We start from the raw sequence: 26,405 nt of genomic DNA, 5'->3' as shown, positions 1-26,405 counted from the left end.
CATTAAGATGAGCAAGATAATTTCTATTTTGATGATTAATATTTTGTAATATTTTTTAACTCAACATTGTAAACAGATTATAATTTGTTTCTGTTTACAGTTTCTGTAAACAGAAACTTTATAATCCATTTTAATTAAGGTTTCAGCTGTTTGTGGTTCTTATTTCTATTTATTGTTTTTGGTTGCTTGTTTTATTTTGGATATTTAAAATATCTCCCAGTTCCCGAGTTACCAGCTGCTTTTACATCATCAAACTTTGTTAGTCTGTGAGAGCATGTACTTGCATCATTATTCTATTATCAATATGTTACAGCCTCAAAAAACCAATATTACCATTTATCGCAATAATTTTTGGGACAATTGATCATCAAGCAAAATTTGTTGTCGTGACAGGACTAAATGTAAGAAAAATTGCTGGTGCAGATGATATCAGCTGAGACACCTGCAGCAGATGTTCTTACCACTGTTAAGCAGTCTGACAGGCAGAGGTGTGCTGAGGAAGAGGCGGAAATCTGGATGAACAGGTTGAGGAGGCTGCTCTCGTCTATAAAACCAAATTCGACTTGGAGGCACCAGTTTTGCCAGAAACTCAGGACTAGGCTTGGCACGTTCCACATGAGTAACAAGTACATTCAATCCTGAAAAAAAAAAAAAGAAAGGTTTGCATCAGTATTTGACTTATAAAAAAACACTTCATTATTTGAACAATAGGTGCTTTATTTGGTTATTCGAATCACCTTTCTCAGCAGCAAGATCCAGCTTCTCATTGAGCTCCGGATCATCAGCACACAGCACCAAATCACACTCTAACTCCCTCTCAAGAGTTGCAATCTTCCCTGGACAGGAGGTAAGTGAGATGTATTGACTCCTAGCACAGACTTGAAGAGGTTTCAAAACAACTTAGAAATGAGACTCAGTGAACTGCACAAGATGTGATGTGAATATTAACCCAACAGACAAACACAGAGCCGTTATTAACTTTGAAGTTATATCAAAGCATATCGTTCGGTCCAATTAAGAGTGTGGCACGACTTGAAAGTCAATGTTCACAAGTAGCAAAAATACTGATGTTTGTTGTTGTAAATTGAGATAGTGTTAGGATGTTCAAATGGTATGAATACTTTTAAAAAGCACTACATTCCCTCCATAAGAAACAGCAAATAATATGATCAAAAAATAAATATAGTTAGTTTTTTTTTATTAGAAAACAAAAGTGGCAAATTCTTTATGGTGCTTTGTTCCGATCATAAAAATGTTAATGCCATTAAATTAAAATAACTTTGTGCCTAACGACTGTGACTCCTTGTATTAGATCAGTTCAGGTTAAACAGAAATAAGTTCAACACTGAGAGGACCTACCTCTTGTGAACCACTTCTCAGAGCTCAGTTGGAGGTGTTGGTAAGAGTCTGCCAGAAGAGGCCAGTGGAAAACGCAGGCCTCGTTGTAGCCCCATAGCAACAGCTTCACTCTGAGTCTGGTCGAGAACGTGTCCTCAAGCTGCCAGTCGTTCATTTCTAAAAGCCAACCCAGAGGCAGCGGCATATTCTCAGTCACGGGGATGGGAAACCCAGGAGGGGGAGTAATGGTTTCTGTGCCTCTGTCGGTAAACAGGGAGCTTCTGATGTCTTTGGGGTTTACGTCAATACGTCGAGTCCGGCAAAGTTCCATCCACTTGTCCTTTAGATCTGACCGTATAGCAGCCCCAAATGGTCCTAAGTATGAGATGGTGGCCGAAATAATAAGGGCGTCACCAGCTATCTTCTGACGACGCGAGTCCAATTTCTGAGGTAAAATAAAAGAGAAATTTGTTACCGCTCATAACAGTGCTGTGAAAAATGTTTTGCCTCCTTGCAGATTTAATGGATATTTCAGATCATCAAATTAGTTTTAAGATTAGTGGAAGGTGACCTAAAAAAAAGGAGAAAAGTTTTTATTTTATTTATTTGTGAAATGTTATATCTAACCCAAAGCTAAATAATGAATTAACAATGACTGACCACATTTTTCAGTTCAGTCTTATCAGCCACCAAGACACCGAATTAAGGGTTTCAAAACGTCTCGCCGGCTGAAATTTAAGACTTTTTAAGACCATTATGAATAAAATTTAAGATCAATGTCACAACAGAAATGTACAAAAGTAATGCTTTATTTACCAGGGGACCAAAACAGTAAAATTTCTGTGGTCTTTGGATGTAGCCTTGTATGGGTTGGCAACAGAAATAAGCCAGTGTTGAAGACAAACGGCGTCCAGCCAACTGCTGATAAATTTACACTTACCCATGAAAAGAGCAAAAATGCTAGTTACTTACTAGCAAGTATTAGCATCTGGTTACCAGTAGCTTTAATGGCCTTGAGACAGAGAGTGCAGAGAGTGATATCAGCATGAGACTCAAATGATGTCTCAAAAATGGTGGAAAAATACTATCGGAGCAACTTGATAATTTTTTTTTACGGCACAAAAGCGCCGTAAAAAACAAACAAACAAAAAAAACTGATATAGTTACAGCAAATTTAAAAACCTGTAGTTAGTGTATTTAAGGCCAACATACATTTTTTTAAATTGATTTAAGACATTTTAAGGGCTTAATTTTATGTCAATGTCAATGTCAAATTTATGTATAAAGCACTTTAAAACAAGTATAGAATTGCACCAAAGTGCTGTACAAGAACGACAACACAAATGACAAAACAGAGCACAAAACAATACATCAATTAAATGCCAAAGAGTAAAAATGAGTTTTAAGAAGTGATTTAAAATGATCCAGGCTGTGGGTAGATCTAATCTGGAAAGGTAAATTAATCCATAAAACAGGAGCAACAGAAAAAGCTCGATCTCCTTTTCCTCTTAAGTTGAGTCCGAGGAACTGTCAGTAATAACTGATTATTTTATTATCAGTTATCAGTTTTAATTTTAGACTTTTTAAGGATGTGGGGACACCCTGTTCGTGAGGATCTGTGTTTTCTGTGTATTTATTTTGAGGTTTTTCTGTATTTAGTTCTGTTCCCCTGTGAGTCTCTGTGCCGTCCTGTCCTGATTGATCCTAGCTGGGTCTCGTTCCTGTGATTACCCTCCCGGTGTATTTAATTCCACCTGATGTCTGTGTTCTTTGTCGGGTCCTCGTCGTGTTTCGTTGTCTGTCCGCTCCCAGTGCTGCCTGTGCCTTGAGTTTGTTACCTGTTTTCACCATTAAACATCATTTCATCATGACTACCTGGGCCTACCTGCGTCTTCCTCACCACCTCCACAACCACATCATGACACTGTTACTCCCAGAATCAACTTGTCACTTAAACTAAATCTGCCTGACAACATGAAGCAGGCAAAAAATATGTAAGGGGACAAATACTCTTTCACCACATAGCAAATAAATGCCAAAAAATAAAAAAATTAAAATCTGGGGAAATGATTCGTAGAAAGTGTGGGTTTAGAAAGCATGTTTGTATCACCTGAAATTCAGCATTCCAGTTTTGGAACAGCATCTCCACACGCATAGCACATCTGCTGGCGGCTTCTTCTTCTTCCTCAGATTTGTACAGCTGGCGTTGGAGGTCCTGCAGCTCATTTTGAATGTTTCGAAACTGTTTCTCGTAGTTCTCCAAGTGCTCGTTGGTCTCCCTCTCTCGCTTCCTCAACAAGTGCAGCACACGCCGTGCAGATCCGGATTTACCTTCAAATTGTTTCTTGAGCAACAGGTTATGTTGCAAAAGGCAACACTCATACATGGCCTGGATCCATCGGCACAGGGACTCACAGGCCCTGCTGACTTCTCGCACAGCCTCTGGTTCAAACAGAGGACTCTCAATTATCTCTTTAAGCTGCTCCAGCTGCTTACCGGTCATACTGGAACGATCAAAGAACTGCAGCTCCTGCGTGAAAAAAAAAAAGACTGTCAAAAGCATTCAACAAAAGTGCAAAAAAACGATTGTCTCATTGGCCTATGAACAGATGATGATGAATGAGCACTGCTTTGATTTGCATTGCATTCTGTGTGATATTAAGAAGGTTTTACTCCAAGACACTGTCCCTTCACGCACCTGAAAAAAGTTGGGCTGTCCAAGGAGATGCTTGGCATTCTCCCAGCCTGCCGGACGGTTAAACATCAAACACATAGCGTCCATAATCTTCACCACCCCCTCTGGTGGATCCCTGTAGTGACGCACCTCCTCCAGGTCAGCTTGATTCAAGCAATTCAGAATCTCAAGGCCTGCCAGGAAAACTGATTGTATCTTGAAGAAGACAAAGCAAAAGAGAACAACCGTAAACTACTACGTCCAAAAATGTTCGACACAAAGTTACAAAACAAAGGGCATTAATGTAGTTTTGGACAAATGTTATACAGTGTCTTGCAATGGTATTTTCTTACATTTTAAACAAAACATTTTCATGTATATAAAAAGTGAATTTTATTAGACCAAAATGCATAGCAACGAGATGGAAAGAAGTGGATATGTATTCAGCCAACTTTAGTATCCAAAGCAAGCCATAGCCATCAGAATATGGGTGGGCAATATGATATGTGGTACTATTGTGATAACGATTAAATTGACGATAAGAAGTACTTATTACTTTTTTTTTTTTTAGGTAACTGTATGGCTGTGACTGCATGACAGCAATCATCGCCGTAGGCTTCTTTAGGACACAAGTCACATAAAGAATTGTGATTTGTAACTGTATTTAACCATATTTTACATTTTTACAAACCCAGCGCATACAGTGTTCATGTTTTTTTTTTTTTCATCCAGACGACTTCCCGCGCCCCCCCTGCTATGACACGGCGCCCCCCCTAGGGGGCGCGCCCCACAGTTTGGGAACCTCTGGTCTAAAGTAATAAGTACTCCAAAATGCATACTCTAACTGGAGTTTATCGATTAGTGAGGTATAACACTAAGTCTGGTTCTCCATGTTTGAAACTGAATTTTCTGGCCTACATGAATGTGTGAGGGAAAACGAACAAAGCAAAAAGTGGTTCAACAGAGTATTGACTCAGGTGGGCTGAATACACACCAGACTCTTCAGCTCTATATTTATGAAAAATGCTGTCATGATATTAAAACAAACAAAAAAAAAACATTACCATATCTTCAAACTGTGAAACCATCTCTTCAAAGTGACCCAGTTTTTCCTCTCCATCAATGCGACTCTCCACAGCTTCTTCATATTCAATCTTCAACGTTTGTAAAATATCCATGAGCTCCAACTCAAGCTTTTAAATAGAGAAACAGAATTTGAAAAAAAAGTCACTTCAAGCGAATTCTGCAAATGTTCTGTTCTACTCATTACTAGAGTAAACTCCAAAGGTAAACAACTGTTTATAATAAACATTCAAAAATATTCTAATAACAAACAAAACTGCAGTAGAATTTAATTATATTAGAAGTGCAGTAAATTGCTTTGCATTACCTTCCGTGCGTTAGCCATCTGTTCTTCCAGTCGCAGTAAAAGTTGTTTAGACAGTTCAGATGTTTTATTCACATCATCCAAGCGTGTCAGAGCATCAGCAAATCTGGAAGAAATATCATATTTCAGTCCAGAAAAACCACGTGTGATATATTATATTTATCTCCATTAAGGAAAAAGCTGAACCTGACTTGAATGTTAGACTTCTCAACATACACATAATTACAAATGTTATGGCAACTAAGGAAATAGCATAAAAATTAGAGAGAGAAATGTTTGATTTTAAATATTTTACCCTCGTAACAGTCACCATATGTCTGGTTTGATGCATAACACTTTATTTTGTTTGATATTATATTTTTGTTCTCAATAAGCAAAAAAAGGAAAGCAAAGTGTAATATTATTGTTTACAATCCATTATCACAAGAACTGAAACTGTTTAAAATATTCTGATTCTGCTTTACCCTAGTGAAAAACAAATGTACTGTACTTTAAGTATACTACATTTTAAAAGACTTAAGTATATTTGCAGTCAAAGCTATCAGAATTGTCAGTATGTTTGAATGTTTTTATAACACATCTTTTTTTCTGGAAAAGCTATACACCTTATTATATTTTATGTAGCTGAGTGTGTCAATGACATATTTTTGTCAATTCAGGTTTAACCTTAAAATGATAAAAAGCTGCAACAATACTGCAGAACAGCTACCTGTCATGTTTGCTTTGCCATTTGCTGTACAGTTTGTTGTAAACGTGGGCAAAGCAGGTAACGAACTCCAGATAAGTCGTAGGGGTCAACGGACGAGATTTAACAAAGATAGAAGAATGCTTAAAAGAAGACTGGTGGATTCCTGCCATGGCCACAGACAAGCTATCCACTGAGAACTCTATGGGTGCTTTAAAAAAAAAAAAAGAAAGGATAAAACACAACCACATAAAGCCAAAGAGTTAATTTTTCACAAGGAGCAAAAAAAGGCAAAAAGAAAAAAAAAAAAAAAAAAAAAAAAACACGGTTAGGTTTAGATGAGTTCTATTGACGGGACTCACTATTAAAAGGACACATTTTGAGGCTCTGAATAGCTAGTTCTGCCAAAGACTGAGAGGACCATGCCTGGTAGACTTCCACACAGCAGCTGAGCTTCAGGGCCTTGGTCAATTGTGCCTAGAATGTAAAAATATGCAAGAAGTAAAATATTGTTGCACAGAACATTCCATTTTTTTGCCCAGGATGTTGGTTTTATCTTCCTAATGACTGCATGTACAGTAAATACAGTAGATCTGACATCTTTAACCTTGACAATAAAGTTACTGTTACAATGTTTTAAAATAAGGTATGTATTTTGGATTGTTTATCTATAAAAGTGAACATAAAATACATTTTTTATGACAGCCAATACAAAGTTTACTTGACACACTTAATATTTCAGCACTTACATTCCAGGGCTGTGTTTCTTTGTTTTCAGGTAAATCATTGACTTTCGTGAAAGACATCAACAGGATCACGTGGATATGTTTGTAATCTTTACCAAAAGACCTTTGGATCACAGAGAAAGACAGAGTTGAGAGTTCATACACAAAAACCAGTAAATTTTGAACAATTCCATGCCATGTATATGTATATACTTATATATATTCACAATGCTATAAGATTTAAAAAAATGTTTAAATTAAAACAAAATAGAAACTCAGTCGAAAGAGGTACATTTATCAGGCACTAAATTACATCCAACATTATTAATTACCTCCAACTAAATATCTGTGCATCATCCCATATCTTAAATGTTACAAAATACTATGCAGAAAGTTCATATTTTTCCTCTTAAAGTTGCAGTATATAGCTTTTATTAAAAAAAAATACTTATTTTTGTTAAAATTGTCATTATATCATAACAGTATAATATGAGACAGATAATCTATGAAAAAAAAAAACTAATCTCCCCTGCCTTTTCCCAATGCTCCAAATACTGCATTAAAAAATGCAAATAAAAAACTGCAGAACTACACCAGTCAGTAAGAAACAACCAATCAGAGCCAGGAGGAGGGTTTCAGTGCTGTCATCCACTCTTGTTCTCACCCATTCCGCCTTGCTTCCTGCTACGCTACAGCTACTTCACCAAAACATAGCCTGCCACAAGTCCTAAGGCATGGCCACGGAAGGTGGATAAACGGTTTTACTTTAACGGGAAGTTGTTTCTCCACCAATAGCACATTTTTTGATGCGTACACAATGGTGACTGACAGCGCTAAGACACTCCTCCAGAATCTGATTGGTTGTTTTTGACCAGGAGCGGAGCACTTCTTTAGACAGCAAAAGCAGCACAGGGAAGAGGTGGAGGAAATTGATTTTTTTTAACAGATTATCTGTCTCAGACCTTGCTGTCACAACAAAGTGACAGTTTAAATGAATATAGAAAAGGACATTTGTGTAAAAGTTACATACTGCAGCTTCAATTGGAGCAGGAAAAAGAAGCATGCTAGCACGTTTTCCTAAAGTTTAAAACGGGCTAATTTGTGAGGACTAGACAACTGATACAAAGCATCCCTGAAAAGCTTTGGAAAAGCTGTCCTTCATGCCAAAAAAGAGTTACTTTAGCTTAAATTGCTAAAAGAATTTGGGCTGGCACTGACAAAAAAGTGTCAGGAAACAGTGCATCACAATTTCCTATCAGGACGCCTATTTTAGTCATAAAGATGGGTATGCTTGGTGTGTTGCTGGACTTTATTCTTTGAACAAGTACTACTTTTTGCACAATGACTAAGTGATAAACTTTATCTTCCACTTACTTTTCATTTATCCAACTTTCCATGCGGTATCGACTTAAGTATTTCAGAGAAGTCACTCTGAAAACATGAGTACTCAGTTTTTCATCTTTGTAATCCACTGGGGAGGCCTTCTGTGCCATAAGCATCAGTATTTCTTCTCTCACAGCCGGACTGATGTTTTCATGGACCAGTATGATGGCATTAGTGTCATTCAGATTGGTTCTGTGCCTTGCTTTTTTTAGGATGTCATGGAACTGGGTCTCATTGCTAGAATCTAACTCTATTAACTCATAACCTGTGATGTACGCAGCTAAACGTACGGCAGTTTTACGTCCTGTTTTCCTGTCTGAGCCGATCAGCACTCCATGGCCTGCAGGTAGAAGCAAAGCCCTGAGGATGTGTAGTAGCTGCATCATTCCCTGTGTGTGCAAAATGTATCTGTTTGTTATCCTATAGATATCATCGACTTCTCTATCAATGACCGCATGCACCTTTTGCTGTAGTACATCAAAGTCATGCTGCTGATACGAGGTGGGTTTAATCTTTGAGTGATGCTTCACAGCTTCCGCTGCAGGATAGAACTCAGGAGCACACACAAGCCTGGTTGTTTCTTCCACGATGAGCTTCCACAACTCTGGTTCAACAGTGCAACTTTCAAGGCTTGTCTCTGTCGAGAAAGCTCTAGATTCTGCCTGGACATTCTGAAGAGCTGACCGTCCAACTGTACTCCTCCTCTGATGAAATTGTGTTGAATCAACATTCTGACCTACTGCAAGTAATTGTTGGATTTTGTCAGCTTCCAAAATGTCTATATGGGTTCCTTCCATAAACTCACGTCCATAGTGGATTAATGTTGTCTTGGCAACAAGTGTCAGAAAAGTATTCATTTCCTTCTCTGAGCAGAACCTGTCACCAAAGGTGCGTATGCACTCATGCATCCAGAGATGTATTATGCTAAGAATAGGTACTGAAGTAGTTGGTGCGAACGGCAGGAAACCTGAACATATTTTTCTGTCTTTCTGGTTTTCTGTGTTTAAAATGTCATGCCGCCACATGTACATCCCTGAAAACACCTTCTGAATGTCATGGTAAGAGAATATAAAGAAGGGCCTCTGTCCAGTGGGATGAAAATGATCACATACGGCATTGTAAAGACTTATAGTTGCAGTGACTATACAGGTTGACATTTTCTCGACAGAGCAATCTAGTGGCATTTCTCTAAGCCACCTTTTTAGAAATGCAGAATGGAAAGACAAAATAGCATCTTCAGAAAGGCTAGGCAGCACAACGATGGAGAAGAGTCTTGAGAGTCGCAAAGATATTCCACCACTCTCACGATCATGATCAGCCAGTCTGGAGATATTAGACGTAGTCAAAAAGCTGACAGTTTCAGAGTTCAGAGACTCAAGAAAGTAGGAGTCAAGTGTAACAATCTCTCCTTTTGACATACATTGACGTAGTGCCTCCAAGGCCGTTGATACTCTCCCAAAGACATCTTAAAACAAAAATAAAATATATTAATTTCAAAAGCTTTTTATCTATGAAATGTAACAGTCATTATTTTTACTTACCACAGGGGGCTTCATGCAAATCCTCCACAAACAAAAAGAGACTTGGAGGTTTTGCGGTTGAATACACATGATCTTTTCCAAACTTCTGCCTGCAGATATTTTTAAGTATGAGGCGCAGGTCTTTGTAGGTCAGGAGTGGACTTGCTGCAATGTTAATGTGTGGCAGGTCAAAACTTGACAAGCTGTTGCTCAGAGTAGTTTTCCCAGAACCCGGCTCTCCTGCAATCAACACTGGCTGGTTTGCCTCCAACATTGTGTCCACCAGATGCCAGTATGTCCAAAACTGTTGTAATAAATTGGAATTAAGAATAAACAGATTCAAAAACCAGAAGATGATAACCTGAATGTTTTATTCATTTTCACAATTGTTGGTTCAATATAATGAACAAACCTTTGGAGTAACGGTATTTGTTGACAGCATATCACTGGGATCCGTTTTACTGTCTTTACTGAAAAAGTGTTCAAATAAACTTTCTCGCTCTGGAACTTGAATTTTGTACCGAGAAGCAAACAGCACGTTGCGGGTTAACAAGTCGAATTGTGGCCAATGCCTGAAAAAGACAACAAAAAAAACAAACAAACAGATTAAAAAAAGTTGTTACAAATATTAGAAGAGATACACAGCAATGTAAAACTGGTCAACACACAAAGAACTACATTTCAAAGGCTCCATTAAGATCTGTGTACCTAAAGTGCAGATGTCCACCAAATGCCCAAACATAAGCCACCAAGAAAAAGTTTCTGAAGAGTAGCTCTTGCTCTCTTAGATCATTGCTTTTTTGGTCATCGGTTTCATCTAAAGTGACATGAGATAGACAGGTAAGTCACACAAAATGGACAATGGAAACTAGCATGACTATCACAAGTGTATCAGCTCATCTTTTGTGATTAACCCACCTTTTTTGTCTTTTGGGGGGTGCCTTACAAAATGTTGCAGAAGAGCTCGCAGGATCCTAACAAAAGATGTGATTTCTTGAAGGCCATGATTTTCACATGATCCACTTTCAAAATTATTGACAGAAGTTAAACCATGTTGCCCAAGTAAACTCAACGTTTTGGAGAAAAGATCTTGAGCCAGTCGTTTCCACATTTTCTGTACTCCTTCATCCAGTTTATACTCTTTCGAGATAGCATCCATTTCACTGTTCCATATGGACTTCCATAGATCAGTGTGTGTGAAATAAACAAGGCCACACCGGGTCACAACAGAGGGACTTGCATCACATAGGTCGGTCATCTCCAGAAGCAGACTGAATTGTGATGGACATAAGATTGTTTCACCTGTTGACATACACAGATGTGGATCCTGGGAACTGCACAGTGTGGTTAAGTAATCTAACCAGCAAGGCTGACCTACAGGCTCTCCGTCCAACACCAACCACTTCGCAAGTGATGTCTCTTCGCTGTCTACGTCATCCGTAAAGATTTCAAGGCATGCTCGATCGTATCGTTCTGAATCTTTAAGAACTTTTGCGACAGCTCCATCTTTCCATCCTCTTTTTTCGCAGAAACATCCAAATAGCTCAGTGTGGGACATGGCATTAGGAAACAGGACCACAGTGTCAACATAGCACCATTTCAATGAAATGATCTCTGCTTCTCCATGTGAGATACCTTTGTTGTTTATACTTGTGCTTGCCAGTCTACTTAATGCCCCAGCCAGAATGCTGTAACAAGTAGTTTTTCCACTACCCGATGGGCCAATAAGAATGACCGTTTGAGAGAACTTCATGGTCTGGTACACAGCAAGGGTTTGCTTTATTATTTCCTTGTCACAACAGAGGTGTACTTCTTGCAGCTCTTCAACAATAGCATCTTGAAGTTGTCTTTTCTCGCTTTCTTGAATAAATTTTTGAAAATCTGGAAACTGAACTGCTAAAGGGAATGTGTCCTTGAGAATAGTGTAGAACTGGGAGGCTTTCCTGTGCTCCGGTGTCAAAACAGAAAGAATAGCTTTGACAATCGCTGTTTCCTCCATCAAAGCCTGTAGAGTGCACAGCAGAGCCTTGCGTAGCTTTGGAAGCTTTGTAGTTTCTTTTTTGTCTTTCACAAAGTGTTTGTCAGGCGGTATTTCCACTGACAAAGGATCACTCTCTTCAGCAGCACTTACTTGATCCCGAATGGAAATTTCTCGCTGACTTATAGCATGGTGTAAGTATATTTCTGAGGCAGAGATGAGCTTTTGCAAGACAACAAGAAAACAGCTTTGATTGTCATTGAATAAATCAGGTAGGCATTCAGAATCTTTAATCAGGGTGATCAGGCACAACAGACGATGGCTTAAAGACAATGCATCTAAGAATCCAATGGAAGCCAGCGTCACTTCAGCAACAATTCTGTAATCAGGGTGTGCTAATGAAACAGGTCTGGCAGCAAATCGCAGGCAATCTGGAATCTTTGCTGCATATTGATTAGATGAGGTAAGAACACATCCAAAGCTTGTGTTGAAAAATGTTATTTTCCCTAAAAGCTCAGAATGATGTTCTGGATCTAAAATCTCAATGAAACCTGTGTCTCTGGGTGCAGTTCCACACTCTGACTCCTCTATCAGCTTTTGATTCCTTTTTTTCTGTACATCCACATAGCAGTGGTGTATGTCACTGAGAAGCTGTTGTAGCACTGTCAGGACACCAAGTGATAGTAAGTCCACAGATTCCAACAGAAGCCACACTCCTGCCTGAATGGCACCCACCAACATTCGTTTAACAACAGCAGAAGTCATGCTTGGAGAGCACTCTTTAACCACAACCAGCTGTCCAAGTGCTTTTCCTAGCTGGATTACAGTGTTTGTTCTCCCAGACATGGAAAGTCCACCCATGAACCCAGACCTGTACCTTATCAAAGCAAGAACAAGCCCCAGTGTTGCCTTGTCTGTAGTGGGAGTATGCACCAACAACCAGTCATGTGGTCCATAATACTCAAAGCCGTACTGGAAATGGTGATCCAAAATATCCACATAACATGACGGATTATCGCTGCAATCCAGAATCTTATCTTCTGTGTTGATATGATATTTCATCATGCTTAGCCACTCAAAAGATGATTCGGGTACCCCTGGTAGGTCCATGAGTCGAGACAGCTGCTGTCCATGATTCATTGCAAGTTGCACCAAGGCCCGCAAACACATCATTGCATATTTGGAAATCAAACATTTATTTTCAGAGCCCAGGACTCTATTCCTGATAACATTGCAAAGGATTGTCAGTTTTAAATTGTTGTTTGTCTTGAGATCATTCAATGCTTGTGGACTTCCTTCCTGGAAAGCCTTGAGAACACATCTGCAGCAGAATGCCTCCTCTACTACAAGCAGACATTGAAGTGGAAAATCCAGAAACAAATCTAACAATGGGTGTGCATCGTTCATCTCGTCTGCATTGCCCGACTCAGAGTCTTCCACGTTACTGATGTACATTAGCTCTTGACCAACCGGCTCAAGCTGTCTTCTCAGCACTGTGCACTGTTTTATGAGTTTTACCATTGACAATTTCAAGTGTTTTTCAAATTCACATAGCCAAGTCAAGATGTCAGGGTTCGACTCCAGAGGAGGCTGAAAAGCAATGTGTTCCCGGAGGCTGCCAAAAACACCCAGAACTTCTATCTGTTTGGGATTTTCAGATGAAGGCCCAGAGCTCTCCAAAATGCTTGTATGTGACAATCTTTTAAGATCCACTTCAAGCAAATGTACACCTTTGAAGCATTTGCGCAAAAAGAATTGCTGTTTCAGTACCAATGGGTGAAAAGAGAGTAGCTGTATTATCTCACTCTCGCTCAAAAAGGACAATCTTGGAAACTGCTCACAAAAGTTCTGAAAAAGATTCTCCATCTGGTTGGAAATATCTTCCATTGTAAACAAACCGTCCATGAGAGTCTTGCAAAGGCTTTCACTGTCATGTTTGCGATTTAGTTCAGAGCACACGAAGGTCCACATGTGAGGGTCCGTTGAGATTGATTGCATAATTTTTTTAAAAGCATTGTCAACTGGTTGAAAATGCTTCAGCTGAAAAAAACATCCATATGAACATACTTAGTTTCAAAGCTTTTAAAATCAGACAAGTTCAACTTGTGTACGCATAAGAACTTACCAGATTTTCTCGGTCACAATTTGATGTTTCTATGAATGCCTTTGTCAGAAAGACCCAAATTTGCTGAAATCTTTCAAATAAATCAAGCAGCTTATCTATAAATGAAAGGGAAAAAGGCAGCTTATTTTAAAGAGCAGAAGACAAACAGAAAATCTTTTAACATGCTTTCTTAATCACTACTTCACCAAGAACTTTTAGAGACTCAGCCAATTTTCTCAGCTGTAGCCTGATCTCAACACTGTGTGGGGACTTCATCATAGTGGAAAGTGTTATCAAGTCCTTCTGGATCTCAACAAAGTGTGTTTCTAGACCTGAGAGAGAAAGTAGGAGAATATTGTTATAGCGTAAACTCCTGAGGTATAGAAGCAGTGAAATCAAAGTTTTCAAGTGAAATACCGAAATGGTCAAATTTATTTGGCCATACCAACAATGGTGAATCTGGTACCATTACAGAAGCATTGGCTGGTAGTTTTAACAGTTAACCGGATGGATCCTATGAAAATCTCTTCTCTGTAGAAACTACTTGGAGTCGGACAATGACAGCAAGCAGGGAGAACCAACTCATGTAACTGAAAGACTCTCTGTTTCCATTGTGAACAAAGCATATGGAGATCCTTCTCCAAGTCCCTCTCTATTTGTGCGTCCCTGCATGTCTGAAAATAGTAAAAATTTAAAAAAGGATGGTTTACATTAAGTAATTATTAAGCCTGATTTCCAAAACATGTTATCTTGTCTTTTGTTGCCATTCAATCACTACTGTACCAGACTGCATATAATCTGAAATGTTTACTCGCCTTTTCCAAAAGTGTATGGTGGGTTTCAGAGTCAAAGAAAGACATGAATGTACCGACAGTCAGGTTGTTCTCTTGAACATCAAGCAGGCCCATGTCTGTGTGACACAACATTTTTATTAATGGTTTATATGACTCCTGGAATCATATATACCTTGTAAAAGTATTTACATCCCTTAAACAAATCCACATTTTGCCAAATACAAATTCTTGTGTATTTTACAGCGGTTATATGATACAGACCAACACAAAGTAGCACTTAACTGTAAAGTGGGAAAAAAAATTATATAGAGTTTTCTAAATTTACAAATAAAAACCTTAGAGATAAGGTGTTTACTACCATGACTCAAATAACCTCGTGTAAAAGTCAATGCAACCTTAAAATAAAATCACAAAAATTAGTAAACAATAATATTTGAAAACATACAGCAAAAAGAAAGTCATTGTTAAAATAAAGAAACAAAAGAGTGATGGATTGACACAAGCCTTGCAGAAGTCAAAATAGCCTCAATGTAGAACAATTCTTTCAGCAGGAAAATGAACCTAAACACACATTCAAAATACAATGGAGTAGAATAGATCAAAGCATTTTTTGTGTTAGAATGGAAAAGTCAAAGATTGTATGTAAATCCAGAAGATGTGAGACAATTCTTCAAACTTGCCCTAGAGAGGCTGTCCGTTTAATATGGCTAGCTTGAAAAGTCGGAAGGGCAAATGTTGGTGGTTGTACAAAGTATTGACTAAGGGTGTTTAATATGAATCCATGGGACATTTTTCTCAATTTCAATAAGCAAAGAATGCTGAAAACTATACAGTCTTGTTTTTCCACTTCACAATTATGCACAACTTGGTGTTATTCTGTTATATCAACCCCACCACCCAAAATCAATTATCTCAGTAGGAAAAAACAATAGTGAGCAGTGAAAAAATTCACATGAAATGATTATTTTTGCAAAGCACTGTATAAGATGTGATTCATGTGGTAAAACATACATACACAAAGTCACTAACCTTGGAGAAGAATTTTCCAGTGTTTCTCCTTAAGCATGGACTTCTTCAGATTTGCCAAGACCTCAGCCTGGTGGCTTAGCTTTTTCAGGATTCTTGATGTTTCTTCCAGCACTGCGTCATCAGCAGGGATGATACTGGTCAAAGACAGTGCTTGGTTTTTCCAAAGGATAATTTTCTCCATAGCTTGTGGCACTGAAACCTAACAATGAAAACAAATCAGGAGATAAATGAAGCATCATAGAATAATAAGGATTTCTAGACTTAAAAGTTTTATATTTTGTAGTACTATAGTGGTAATAATAAAACTGGCCATAAGAACTATTTATTACTTCTTTTTTAGGTAAGTGTAAGGCTGTGACTGCATGGCACAGCAGTCACAGCCCCAGAACAACAAAGAAAGAAACCCATTTGTAATACACTTCTTTAGGATACCAGGCACATATAGAAGTTTGATTTGTATCATGGTAGCTGCATTTAGTCATATTTTAATCATATTTTCTAATTGCTCAGTACCTATTGATACTCTCATAGGAAAAATTTCTCAATTACTAAAATAATCATTTACAACAGGCCTAAACTCCATTCACAAATGTTATATGGTGTAGGTTTATACAAGTTATTTAAGCTCTAAAGAAATGAACAGATGCCAGAAAAGAATCACAAATTCACTTAAGGCTGAAGGACATTAAAATTGACTTAAGGAGAAGCTCAAATAAAAAAAAATATTGTAGCTATTTCATTTTCTCTGGTAATAAAATAAAAATGAATGACTTGACAGGTTACATCATTGAGTTGCAGTAGATTCCACTCTTCCATCCATGCAGTGCACTCAGCTTTAAGTTGCCACAACTCTCTACGGGCAAGGATTTTCTTGACATCTACTGCCAGACTAGCTAGATCCAGTTGCTGCTCTAATGGGACACACAAAGAGTCAGAGGTTTAGTAACTTGATAACATCGATTTCTCAATTAGTTGCATAACTATTAAAGATGCCTATTCTTTTTTTTTTTTTTTTTTCTCATACAAAATATTTTTATCTAGACTCACCTTGCATAGTTTGACTGCAATTACTAAGCTCCTCCAGTTTGGTCCTGAGTGTTTGCACACGTGTCCCCATGTATTTCAGTTTACACACCATCTCGTTGGCATTCTGGCTCGGGTCAAGGAAAGGCCCAGAGGTGGCCTTAAGGACTATATGTCTAAGGTCATATGACAAATATGAAAACATTGTGCCCAGTGCGTTGGTCACAGTGGGAAGGCTTTGGGACACAAGGGTATGAGCCTGTTTCAGATGGGCAATAAAATTATCCCATATCCTCATCATCTAAATATAAGAACACAAACAGATGCAAATGAAAAAGTTATATTTTCGAGATCTGACCAAAAAAGTTGCAAGTTTTCAAGTTTATGCACATAAACAGAGAGCACGTCTATGAAGTGCCTTATTTATGGCATAATTTTCACATCTCTGTCAACTAACCTTCTCTTCTAAAGCCAGCTCCTCCTCAGTCATCTTCCTATAGATCATGCAAATTGTGTCACGTAGAGAGAGAATGTATTCCAAACGCCTCTGCATGTCAGCCAGTATCTTCTCCAACTCCCTGACCTGCACAGGGGCAACAAACAACCTGTTTATCAAACAGATTTTAAATGATCACAACTTCATTAACTGTGATTAAAATACCCTCCTCCCTCTACCACTTCCCTATAGCTGAGATGTCGGTTGACAGAAGGATGCTAAAATAAATGTGGCACAAACATCAAATCCTTGAAATGGAAAATGTTTAAAAACAGAGCAAAGATGTATAGACACATTGCTTTGTTTTCAATATGAAACAGCAGTGCATAAAGGAGCATCTGCCACAGTAAGATAAAGACATATTTAGGATAAATTATTCACTCGGGTTGAAAGCGTAAAAAAAGATGGCCTAAAATGACACTTATTATTCATAAACCTTTCTTTTAAGTGTAAAACAAACAAAATTGTCTTTAATTTAGAGACATAAACAGATTTGTATGCCATCCTGGCAAAGATCCAACCTAATTTGAATATGCTTATTCATGGTGGAGAAATTACTGTTTTTAATCAAATTACCAGAGTTGCTGTTGGTACTTCTAACAATCAAGTCAATATAAAAGTAACACTTTTTATTTTTTTACTTTTTAAGATGATGAAAAATGTCTAATTAATAACCCACAACTTTCTGTTTCCATAGCAACAACCAGCAGGATTGTACAAAGATATGTAATTATTTTATCTTGCCAGAACACAGAGTAATGTGGGTGAAAAAAGAGGTAAAAACAACTTCATAACATCTCTGGGATTTAGCATATAGAAATATTTTCGGTCATTCCAAGTCACCTAGAACAAGAGAAGTTTGGTCTGATTTAACGTCTGACAGTGAGAGAAAAAAAAAATCTGTATTGGGTGTACGCAAGTATCAGGTTTTAACTGTATTTCACGTTGATATAAGGCATACAACCATTACTTTCAAATATTGTCCTCTTTTGTGTAAGCATCTTATTTTGAAAATGTTTCTTTACCGTAAAGACGAATTGAGAGAAGTCATTCACATCGTCCGGTTCTGTTTTGAGTTCAGCAGTCATCCTCTCCAGCTCCTCCATGAGGGTTTCTGACTGCCTCTTCATCTGGTCGACAAGTAGGCTCTGCACTTCCTCCTTAATGATACTAAGCACCTCCACTGATGAAACAACAGGAAAGAGAGGAAGAGGATTCATCATGAGACACAAAGTACATTTCTCAAACCGTACAGACATTAGCAGACCTTTCATGAAGCTTAAAGAGCATCTTGGTGGTTTGTATGTTAAGAGTGTGCAATTTTTGCAACAAATCTAGTTTAATGTATTGTTTCACACAGATACCACACACAAATTTGCAAAATCAAATCAATTTAGAAAGGTGTTTAAATGTATTCCCTGTTCTTTTTTTTTTTTTTTTTTACAGTTTTCAGTGCTTTACATTATTTAACATTTGGAAAGGTTTCCAAAACCCCAGAATATTAATATCTGGCTTTCAGTTTATGAAACCAAAAGTTGCACTTTGAGGTTTCATGAAAAGGAAGCTTTTGTTGTCGCACAGTGACATACTTAGAGTTTGCTTTGTGCTGGTAGCATGGATGATGATCAGCTTGTTGGATGTGCGGCTTGATGGGGTCACTGTCTGGACTCTCTGAGCCCAGCAGCGCAGCTGCTTAATGAGCTCCTCATACACAGACACAGGCTGATCTTTAATGGTTTCCAGTAAGGCTGAACTCCACTGACTGACAAACAAATGGATGTTCTTCAGCCATGAGTAATACGAATAGAACTGTTCTATTTCTAGTTCGGAGTCCTGTCCGAAGAGACATGAGAAGATATGAGCAGACTACTAATATTTAAGATCAGCTTCTAGTGGTCATTAAAACAGATACTTTTACCTTGATGATCTTGGCATGCTCAGTGTCAACTTGCTTTGAAACATCATTGATGTTGATGTACCACTCTAGCTGGGCTTTGGAAAGAGGATAGTAGAAGCCATCCACCATTTTGCCTTCCACTGTCAAAGAAGCTGACAGTGGTTGATCAATCACTGCAACTGCATTTGCTTCTGGAGAACAATAAAAACTTGTTTTTCTTACAAAATTGCAACTCAAAGCTACGAAAGCTGAGAGCGGACATCTTTTGCATGTACTTTTTCCAGATGGTTTTCTGGAGATAAATTGGTTTTCTCAAGATAACGAGTTAGTTTCACAATGTTTTTATTGAAATAAGTTAATTTCACAAAAGTTTTTTTCAAGATGATTTAATTTTTCCGATGTTTTTTTTTTGGGAAAAAAATCATCGGATGGTTTTTTTGAGATGAGTAATTTTCACAATGGTTCTCTCAAGATAAGTTAATTCCACAATGTTTTTATTGAGATAAGTGGTTAATTTCACAATGTTTTAATTGAGGTAGTGAGTTAATTTCACAATGGTTTTCTCAAATTAACGAGTTAATCGAGGTGTGTGTTAAACCTGAATCCATCCTTCAAATTCATGCCAATGGTGAAAGGTTTACTTGAGAAAACCATCGGGAAATTAAGTCATCACAAGAAAACCAAGGGAAAATGTAGAGCATGTCTGCTGTTGGCTTCCGTACAAAGCAACATGATGTTACTACAACACAACATTAATAGAAACAAAAAGAAATGACCATACCTGTCACAATAGAACATTCATCAGAGGTTAAATTCTGATCTGAGTCACAGGGTTTGCTGCTGGTCTCCAGGAAGAATCCTAAGTCGTCACATATCTGTCAGGGATGAAAAGAGTTGATGTCCATATAATACATATTTTAATTTAAATATCATAAAATTTGTATTAAAGTAAATGCTTAGCTACCCGAACAATGGTGTTAGCCCTCAGGAAGGAAGTGGTCAGTGTTTTGTGAAACTCAGAGATTGGTGGGTCAGTGCTTAACTGACTATTGGTAGTGAAACGCAATTCAGTGTGGAAGATACCGCGCCGCTTAGACGAAACTCTCTGAAAAACACATAACACAATAAACATCAGCATATCAACTCCTAAAAGATGAGCTTCATAATAGCTTTGTGTCCCCGTTTATATTAACAGGAGAAAAATGCGTCTTAGTTCTGAAAATAAAATTTAGAGGAGACAACGTGAAAGTGACTGGTGACTTGTTTTTGCCCAGTGTTAATTCCAAATGAAACTGATGTGTAGTTCTGCTGTCCACAAAGGCCAGATTTGGGTAGTGCATTACAAAAACCTGTCCTACAAACATGTTACCCCACCTAAGCAGCGGATCTCTGCAACTGGTTGTGCCAAACTCTATAAACAAGAGTATCTGCAGGTTTCAGAAAGTCAAACTTAAGACCATTTTAATGTTACCACGAATGAAATTTAAGACTGAAAAAAAACTAGGTAACACTTTATTTGAAGGGGGGTGAATAAGACTGTCATGACACTTTCATTAACATGACATAACACCTGTCATGAACATGAATTAGCCTTCATGAATATTTATGACTGTTGTCATAAAGCGTCATTCGGTAACCAAGAAATCATTACTGATATAAATTTGTTATAAAAGTATTACTGATTGCACTTTAAAATGAGGTAACTTTATGTTATTAAAGGTAAAGTTTAAACAGTAATGATTTCTTGGTTAATGTCAAGTTGTCATAACAAAAACATTTTGAATAATGTCAACTTTGTATTAAAAGTGTCGTAATTTACCGAATGACGCTTTATGACAACAGTCATAAATATTCATGAAGGCTAATTCATGTTCATGACATGTGATATGTCATGTTTATGAAAGTGTCATGTCAATCTTATTCAACCCCCTTCAAATAAAGTGTTACCAAAAAGGATAAATATATGGAATATTAGAGGGGTCCCTCTCTATTACTATCATCCATCCGTAGAAAAGCTATGAGATTTCTGGGCTCTGTTTGAAGCTCTTGGCAGTGGCTTTGTGCTTCTCACCCTGCATATGGCTCTCTACAACCTTAACACAGAGAGCACACCAAGTATCATAATGGTAGGCAAAAGAAGTGAGCCAATGGAGGGGAAAAAAATGCCATCCAGCCAAATGGCAATAGGTCTGCACTTAGCCATGATTTTAAAAAAAAAAGCTATCTAGCAAGCACATATTAGCAGGTAGTAACCGTTAGTTTAAACCGTCTTGACTTTAAAATTTAGAACCTGTGTTAACGTATTTAAGGCACACATATATTTTTTAAATGAATCTAAGATATTTTAAGACCTTATGTTTATGTACACAAATTTAAGACTTTTAAGACTTTTTAGAGAACAGACACCTGATAATTTGATGGATTAAACAGTATTCTTTGAGATATTCAAAACTTGGAATACCATTTTATAGCCTGACCTAACTTTAAACTGCTCCACAACTTTATCATTGCTCTGTTCATTGGCATTCATAATGCTGTTAGTCCATTAACTTTCTCAAACAAATTCCTGAGTGACTGAATAAATTTGCATACTCTCTTTTTACGTTAAAGTTTGTGCTTTTTAACTTCACGCCATATAAAAACATTTGCGCTACATGAATACTTTTGCAGTGCACTTTGTATTATATTCTCTTAATACCTTAAAGAATTTGAGAAAAGAATTGGCATCTTGCTGAACGACAGTAACAAGATTCTGTATAATGATGTGATGGACCAGCAGCGCAAAGTTTCCCAGTTTCTTCAAAATGCTTTTCGACTCAGTCAGCTGTTTCTTTATGCTTTGTCGGCAGGCCAAGAGCCGATAAATGGGTTCAGAAGAATTACTGATCTTTTTGGAAAGTTCTAGTTGCATCTGGAGCTGCTTGTGATTTTCATAAGTCTCATCTTTTACCTGAAGATAAAAAAAATGAGGATTAGACGTTTTTCAATTAATAAAACAAAAACAATACTCATGCTGAGCCAAAAATTGCATTTTTTTTAGATGTCTTTGTAAAACAAAGACGTACCGAATTCAGAAGCGCGGCCTGATATTTGGATAACTTCTGTAGAGTCAGAAAACACTCATTGTTTTTCGTCATCAGTACTTTGTTGAATTCTAGCAATGAAAAGCTTTTAGAGTCATCCAAAGGCATCCAGTTTATTCCTTGTAGCTCCTCAATTACTCTGTAGGCACAGGGAGTACAAAAGTGGCTTAAAAGTCCAATTTTGTTTGCTTCACCTAAGCGTTAGACAGTTTGCCTTCAACACAAATGTTCCAGTATTATTTATATCACTATTCAAACTGAAGTTACTTCTAACTTACCCAGATAACAGATGTAGAGCAGTTCTGAACTGAGGTACAGCTAACAGAAGCAGATCCTGAAGCTCGTCGCACTTGCGCCGAAAATGTATCCTGCGTACTGTCTTACGCCATCTGCCACGCGCAGCCAAGAGACGATGAAAAAAAAATACATATAAATAACGTTGCATATTATAGCCCAGCGGTGAGAAATAGGGGTTTTTAAAGATCGGCAGTCGGTGATTGGCCAGAAAGTTACGATTGGTGCACCCCATTAAGACAGGCAAATTATAGTTGAAGCACTTTACCTGGAAAAAGTTTTGCTCATTCTGAAGTTTCTGAAAAAACTGATTCTCTGCAAAGTCGTCCATAGCACGTACTCTCTGTACCACTCTGCAAGACTGACAGCTCCACCAAATCCTGTCATCGTCACATGGACCACAGAATTAGGGCAGAAGACATAGTGGTCCGTTCCAGCATCTGTGGCCTGGACCACTCGCAGATCATAAGGCCTACAAATCAAAATTACACTTACACGCTCATTTACATTTTAACATTCAGCATTCAAGCAACAAAAGGAGTCAAGTGTCAGTTCTACCTGTATGTATCCTTATGCACTTCCTTCAGGTAAAACAGTTCCTCCAGGTCTTTCCTCTCTGCAAACAACTGAAAAACCTCTATGCCGGTCAGAGGATATGCATTTCGTTTACTTCCTTTAGCGGTTTTCATTTTTCTTCTGCCCTTGCTCACTGACACATCTATCGATTCATCATCCGCTGCAAGACTGAAGCAACAAAGAACAATCAACAAAAGAGAAACTTCTTTAGGACTCGAAGGGGAAATTCTTGACCCTTTGAGATTGGTCAGTTTTTTCATGAAAGGATTTCAGTTAGAAATATAACCTTCTGTTCAGCGTTACTCAATTGAAGCTCAGCATTTAGACACAAAAATGCTATTTCATTTTTTCTTTTTTTTTAACTACCAAACAATATTACCTCTCTGCTTTCAGCTGAGCAATTGCAGTGGGGGTGTCAGCTCTTAAGGCAGGGGTCACTGGTCGAAGTCCTTCAGCCCATTTTGCCTCAGCTAAGGCTCTCTGTGAACCAGCATGACCGATGAAATGAGGTGGTTTCCACAACGACTCGGGTTTGTTAGATGGAAGGTTTTCAGTGAAAGACGTGAAATTGAAAAGGTCCTTTGACCCGGAGGATGTCGGGAAGCATTTCTCAGAGAACCGAGGCAGTAAAGTTCTTTCAGGGGAGTGGGCCTTTTTCCTAACTATGGGTCCAGGCTTTGATTTGTCTCTATGACACATCGGAGAAGAGCCAGCAAACATGCTGCTGATTTGTTTGTGTACACCACTAGCTGGTGTAAGAATAATAAAATCGACCTTGCATTGCAACAGTGAGTTTCTGTAGGGAATTAAAGAAATGAGAAAAGGTTACAGCCATGCTGTATCATGCAGTAGCCACAAACAGCGTCGCAGATGAAGTTGAAAAAAAAAAGCACACATGATTTTCAATGGTTTTACCAAATACAAATCTGAAAAGTTTATACTTAGTTGCCCTGAATCAATACTTTGTATTATTGCCATTTGCAGCTGCAGGTGTTTTGGGGTTTCTTTTCACACTAAAAATCCCTGCTAATTTATGCTTCAAAAAAGCCCAAGCTTAATCAGATTGAATGGAAAGTGTGTGTAAACACAAATTTCAAGTGTCATTCTAACACACCTTTAATGCTCTAGCTTTATGTTTAAGATGTCTATTCTGTCAGGAGGTGAACCTACACCCTCATACACCTGTGTGTTTTTAAAAGCTTGGGATATTTTTTCATCCAACATAAAGTTTTGTTCTCTAACAAAGGGACTCTGTTTATTCATTAGTTGACCTCTGAAGGTAGTTGACAATACTACCTTCAGAGGTAGTAAGGTATATATCCCAAAATCTTAAAAGATTTTGCAATATCTTAAAAGATACTGAACCATTTCCACACCACACTTTCCAGATTGTTATTTGGAAGAAAAGGTAAAAAGCACGTATGCTTTGCCTTTCTCTACTTCATGTTAGTGCACCACATAATATCACAGAAAAATACATGAAAGTTTGTGGCAAAGTGTGAAAAAGTTCAGAGTGAGAATTTTGTTGGCAATGTAGCTTTAAATATTTAAATTAAATAAATAGTCAACTAAGCAAGATAACAATGAATGTAATACAACGGATGGCAGAGTTTGGTTAAATTATTGACAAGCATTAATTACCTCACAGCACAACACCTGTATTACCACTATACTAAGTTTCTTCCACTAAATAGTGCTGTTTTTTTCAGTAGTTTACAGTAGTATTGTCTGTTACCCATCACTACTGCGTGACAAAATTTACCATGCTAAGCTAAATATGAGTTTTCACTGCGTTTTTGTTAGCTAACTATGCTAGCATTTCGACGACAGACGACGACTCGCAGAGAAAAATAATAATAATAAAGCTTCTTAAATTATCAGTGTTTACAAATAAAAAAAATAAAGTGTCTATTATGAACTTGAACGGTTCCGTGAAACATAACGCACTCTCGCTAACAAATTACAAATAAATAAATGAAGAAAACACTTTAGCAACTTTCCCTCTTACCTGCGCAGGAAAAAGTTGTGAGGGAACCATGGCGACAAGCTCGTTGTTATGGTAACGCGCAGTGAATTCTGTTGACGGGAGGTTGTCAGGCGTGGAAGGTTGAGTGAAAACAGACCTGTAGCCTTCATTTTTTTTAAACAAAACCTAATTTCATCCCTTGTTCGAGAAGTTCCTTATGCTCTTGTTGGAATTTTAATACATTTGCTCATACAGTTGAAGCATATTTGTTTTCAGAAACCGTTCTCTATTTATAGTGATTTACGTTTTACTGTGACAGACACTGTTTGAAGACGCTAATCAATAAAGTTTTAAGAAAAACATTTAGACAATCTTTTAAAAACAAGTCCCACTCATTATCATAATCCTTTTATCAGAAGAAAAGTGTGAGACGAAAATAAAAAGTTGATTTTACATGATATTTTACATGTTTAAAAAAAATACATAAAGGATGAGGGTTGTTTCTTTTTTTTTTTTTTTTCCAATTAGGACATGTGGTATATTTATTTATTTATTCATATATTATATTTTTTATACAGGTATATTTGATCTCTTATGATTGCATTTGTATTATTAATATTTAACACCTTCGATGGAGTAGTCAACTAATAAGCAATTTCCCCTCGGGGATCAGTAAAGTATATCCTACTCTATTTTTGTGAACTTCAGGGAGGCATGGAGCAATAATGAAAAGTTGCTAAGAACAGACTCTATCTAAACTCTACAGAAATTGAATGCTTAATTTTTTTCCATATTGTTATATTCATTTAGTTTTGCACTGTTGCTTATAAAGCTGAAATGTACACACAGCTTTTCATTACTGCTCCACCACTCCATGAAGTTCACGAAAACCAAATGGATTCGTATAAAAAGCTTTAAATGTTTTGATGTCATCCGTCTAGACAGCATTCAGATCAAGTCTGTTTGTCACCTTGAGTCTTTCTTTTTGTAACTGTAAAAAGTCATTTTCAGCCTGAGGCCATCAGGGAATCAGGCATTAGTCAGACTGAACTTCTACATTTAGTAAAAATGCAGCAGTTGCTCTGTGTCGTGGTGCTAGCAAAAAGTAAAACAACAACAACAAAAAAACATGTTTAACACAATATAATTTGCTTTGGGTAAATAAGAGAAAAGTGTAATGTTTTGCTGTTATGTTAATGGAGTATGCTAATAAAGTATACTTATTATTAATAACATTATTGAAACTTATTGCTGTGTTTTTAAAATATAATACACAAATATTACCTCTTGATAACATTTTGCTTAAAAAGCTGACTAATATCAAGGGTACTTAAGAGTCACCCACCTACAATGAATGTTGTTGGACTATTTAAAGAATACCTGGAGAAAAACGACCCATAAAACTTACAGCTCTTTTTTAAGCTATGAGGCAATGACGCTAAATCCCGGAATC

At 37.5% G+C, this 26,405-nt stretch overlaps 2 protein-coding genes across 3 annotated transcripts in view; both read right to left on the bottom strand.

The window, feature by feature from the left end:
• The window catches only part of dnhd1 (dynein heavy chain domain 1), a 37,559-nt gene extending 12,104 nt beyond the window's left edge, over nt 1-25,455 (bottom strand). Inside the window, exons 1-35 of the mRNA XM_015017810.1 lie at nt 24,995-25,455; nt 23,366-23,782; nt 22,969-23,154; nt 22,679-22,882; nt 22,395-22,505; nt 22,099-22,255; nt 21,732-21,983; nt 19,998-20,138; nt 19,815-19,908; nt 19,055-19,185; nt 18,726-18,969; nt 18,162-18,319; nt 17,098-17,223; nt 16,665-16,941; nt 16,401-16,528; nt 15,618-15,816; nt 14,610-14,704; nt 14,240-14,468; nt 14,001-14,126; nt 13,816-13,910; nt 10,631-13,730; nt 10,421-10,529; nt 10,125-10,284; nt 9,734-10,016; nt 8,184-9,657; nt 6,834-6,933; nt 6,447-6,561; nt 6,109-6,295; nt 5,403-5,505; nt 5,077-5,205; nt 4,037-4,228; nt 3,449-3,868; nt 1,360-1,783; nt 738-836; nt 462-638 (exon numbers count right to left, since the gene is read on the bottom strand). Coding sequence (XP_014873296.1) covers nt 462-638; nt 738-836; nt 1,360-1,783; nt 3,449-3,868; nt 4,037-4,228; nt 5,077-5,205; nt 5,403-5,505; nt 6,109-6,295; nt 6,447-6,561; nt 6,834-6,933; nt 8,184-9,657; nt 9,734-10,016; nt 10,125-10,284; nt 10,421-10,529; nt 10,631-13,730; nt 13,816-13,910; nt 14,001-14,126; nt 14,240-14,468; nt 14,610-14,704; nt 15,618-15,816; nt 16,401-16,528; nt 16,665-16,941; nt 17,098-17,223; nt 18,162-18,319; nt 18,726-18,969; nt 19,055-19,185; nt 19,815-19,908; nt 19,998-20,138; nt 21,732-21,983; nt 22,099-22,255; nt 22,395-22,505; nt 22,679-22,882; nt 22,969-23,154; nt 23,366-23,782; nt 24,995-25,122 — 10,570 coding nt within the window. The 5' untranslated portion in view covers nt 25,123-25,455. The remainder of the gene's footprint in view (nt 1-461; nt 639-737; nt 837-1,359; nt 1,784-3,448; nt 3,869-4,036; nt 4,229-5,076; nt 5,206-5,402; nt 5,506-6,108; nt 6,296-6,446; nt 6,562-6,833; nt 6,934-8,183; nt 9,658-9,733; nt 10,017-10,124; nt 10,285-10,420; nt 10,530-10,630; nt 13,731-13,815; nt 13,911-14,000; nt 14,127-14,239; nt 14,469-14,609; nt 14,705-15,617; nt 15,817-16,400; nt 16,529-16,664; nt 16,942-17,097; nt 17,224-18,161; nt 18,320-18,725; nt 18,970-19,054; nt 19,186-19,814; nt 19,909-19,997; nt 20,139-21,731; nt 21,984-22,098; nt 22,256-22,394; nt 22,506-22,678; nt 22,883-22,968; nt 23,155-23,365; nt 23,783-24,994) is intronic.
• The window catches only part of fam20cl (family with sequence similarity 20 member C, like), a 65,142-nt gene that overhangs the window by 14,503 nt on the left and 24,234 nt on the right, over nt 1-26,405 (bottom strand). The window lies entirely within an intron of this gene.

The sequence above is a fragment of the Poecilia latipinna genome, unplaced genomic scaffold (genome assembly GCF_001443285.1).
Source record: "Poecilia latipinna isolate Pla-1442-1.1 unplaced genomic scaffold, P_latipinna-1.0 Scaffold77, whole genome shotgun sequence".
Classification (NCBI taxonomy): Eukaryota; Metazoa; Chordata; class Actinopteri; order Cyprinodontiformes; family Poeciliidae; genus Poecilia; species Poecilia latipinna.
Note: the sequence above shows the minus strand (reverse complement) of the source record. Positions and strands in the feature narration are given on the sequence as shown.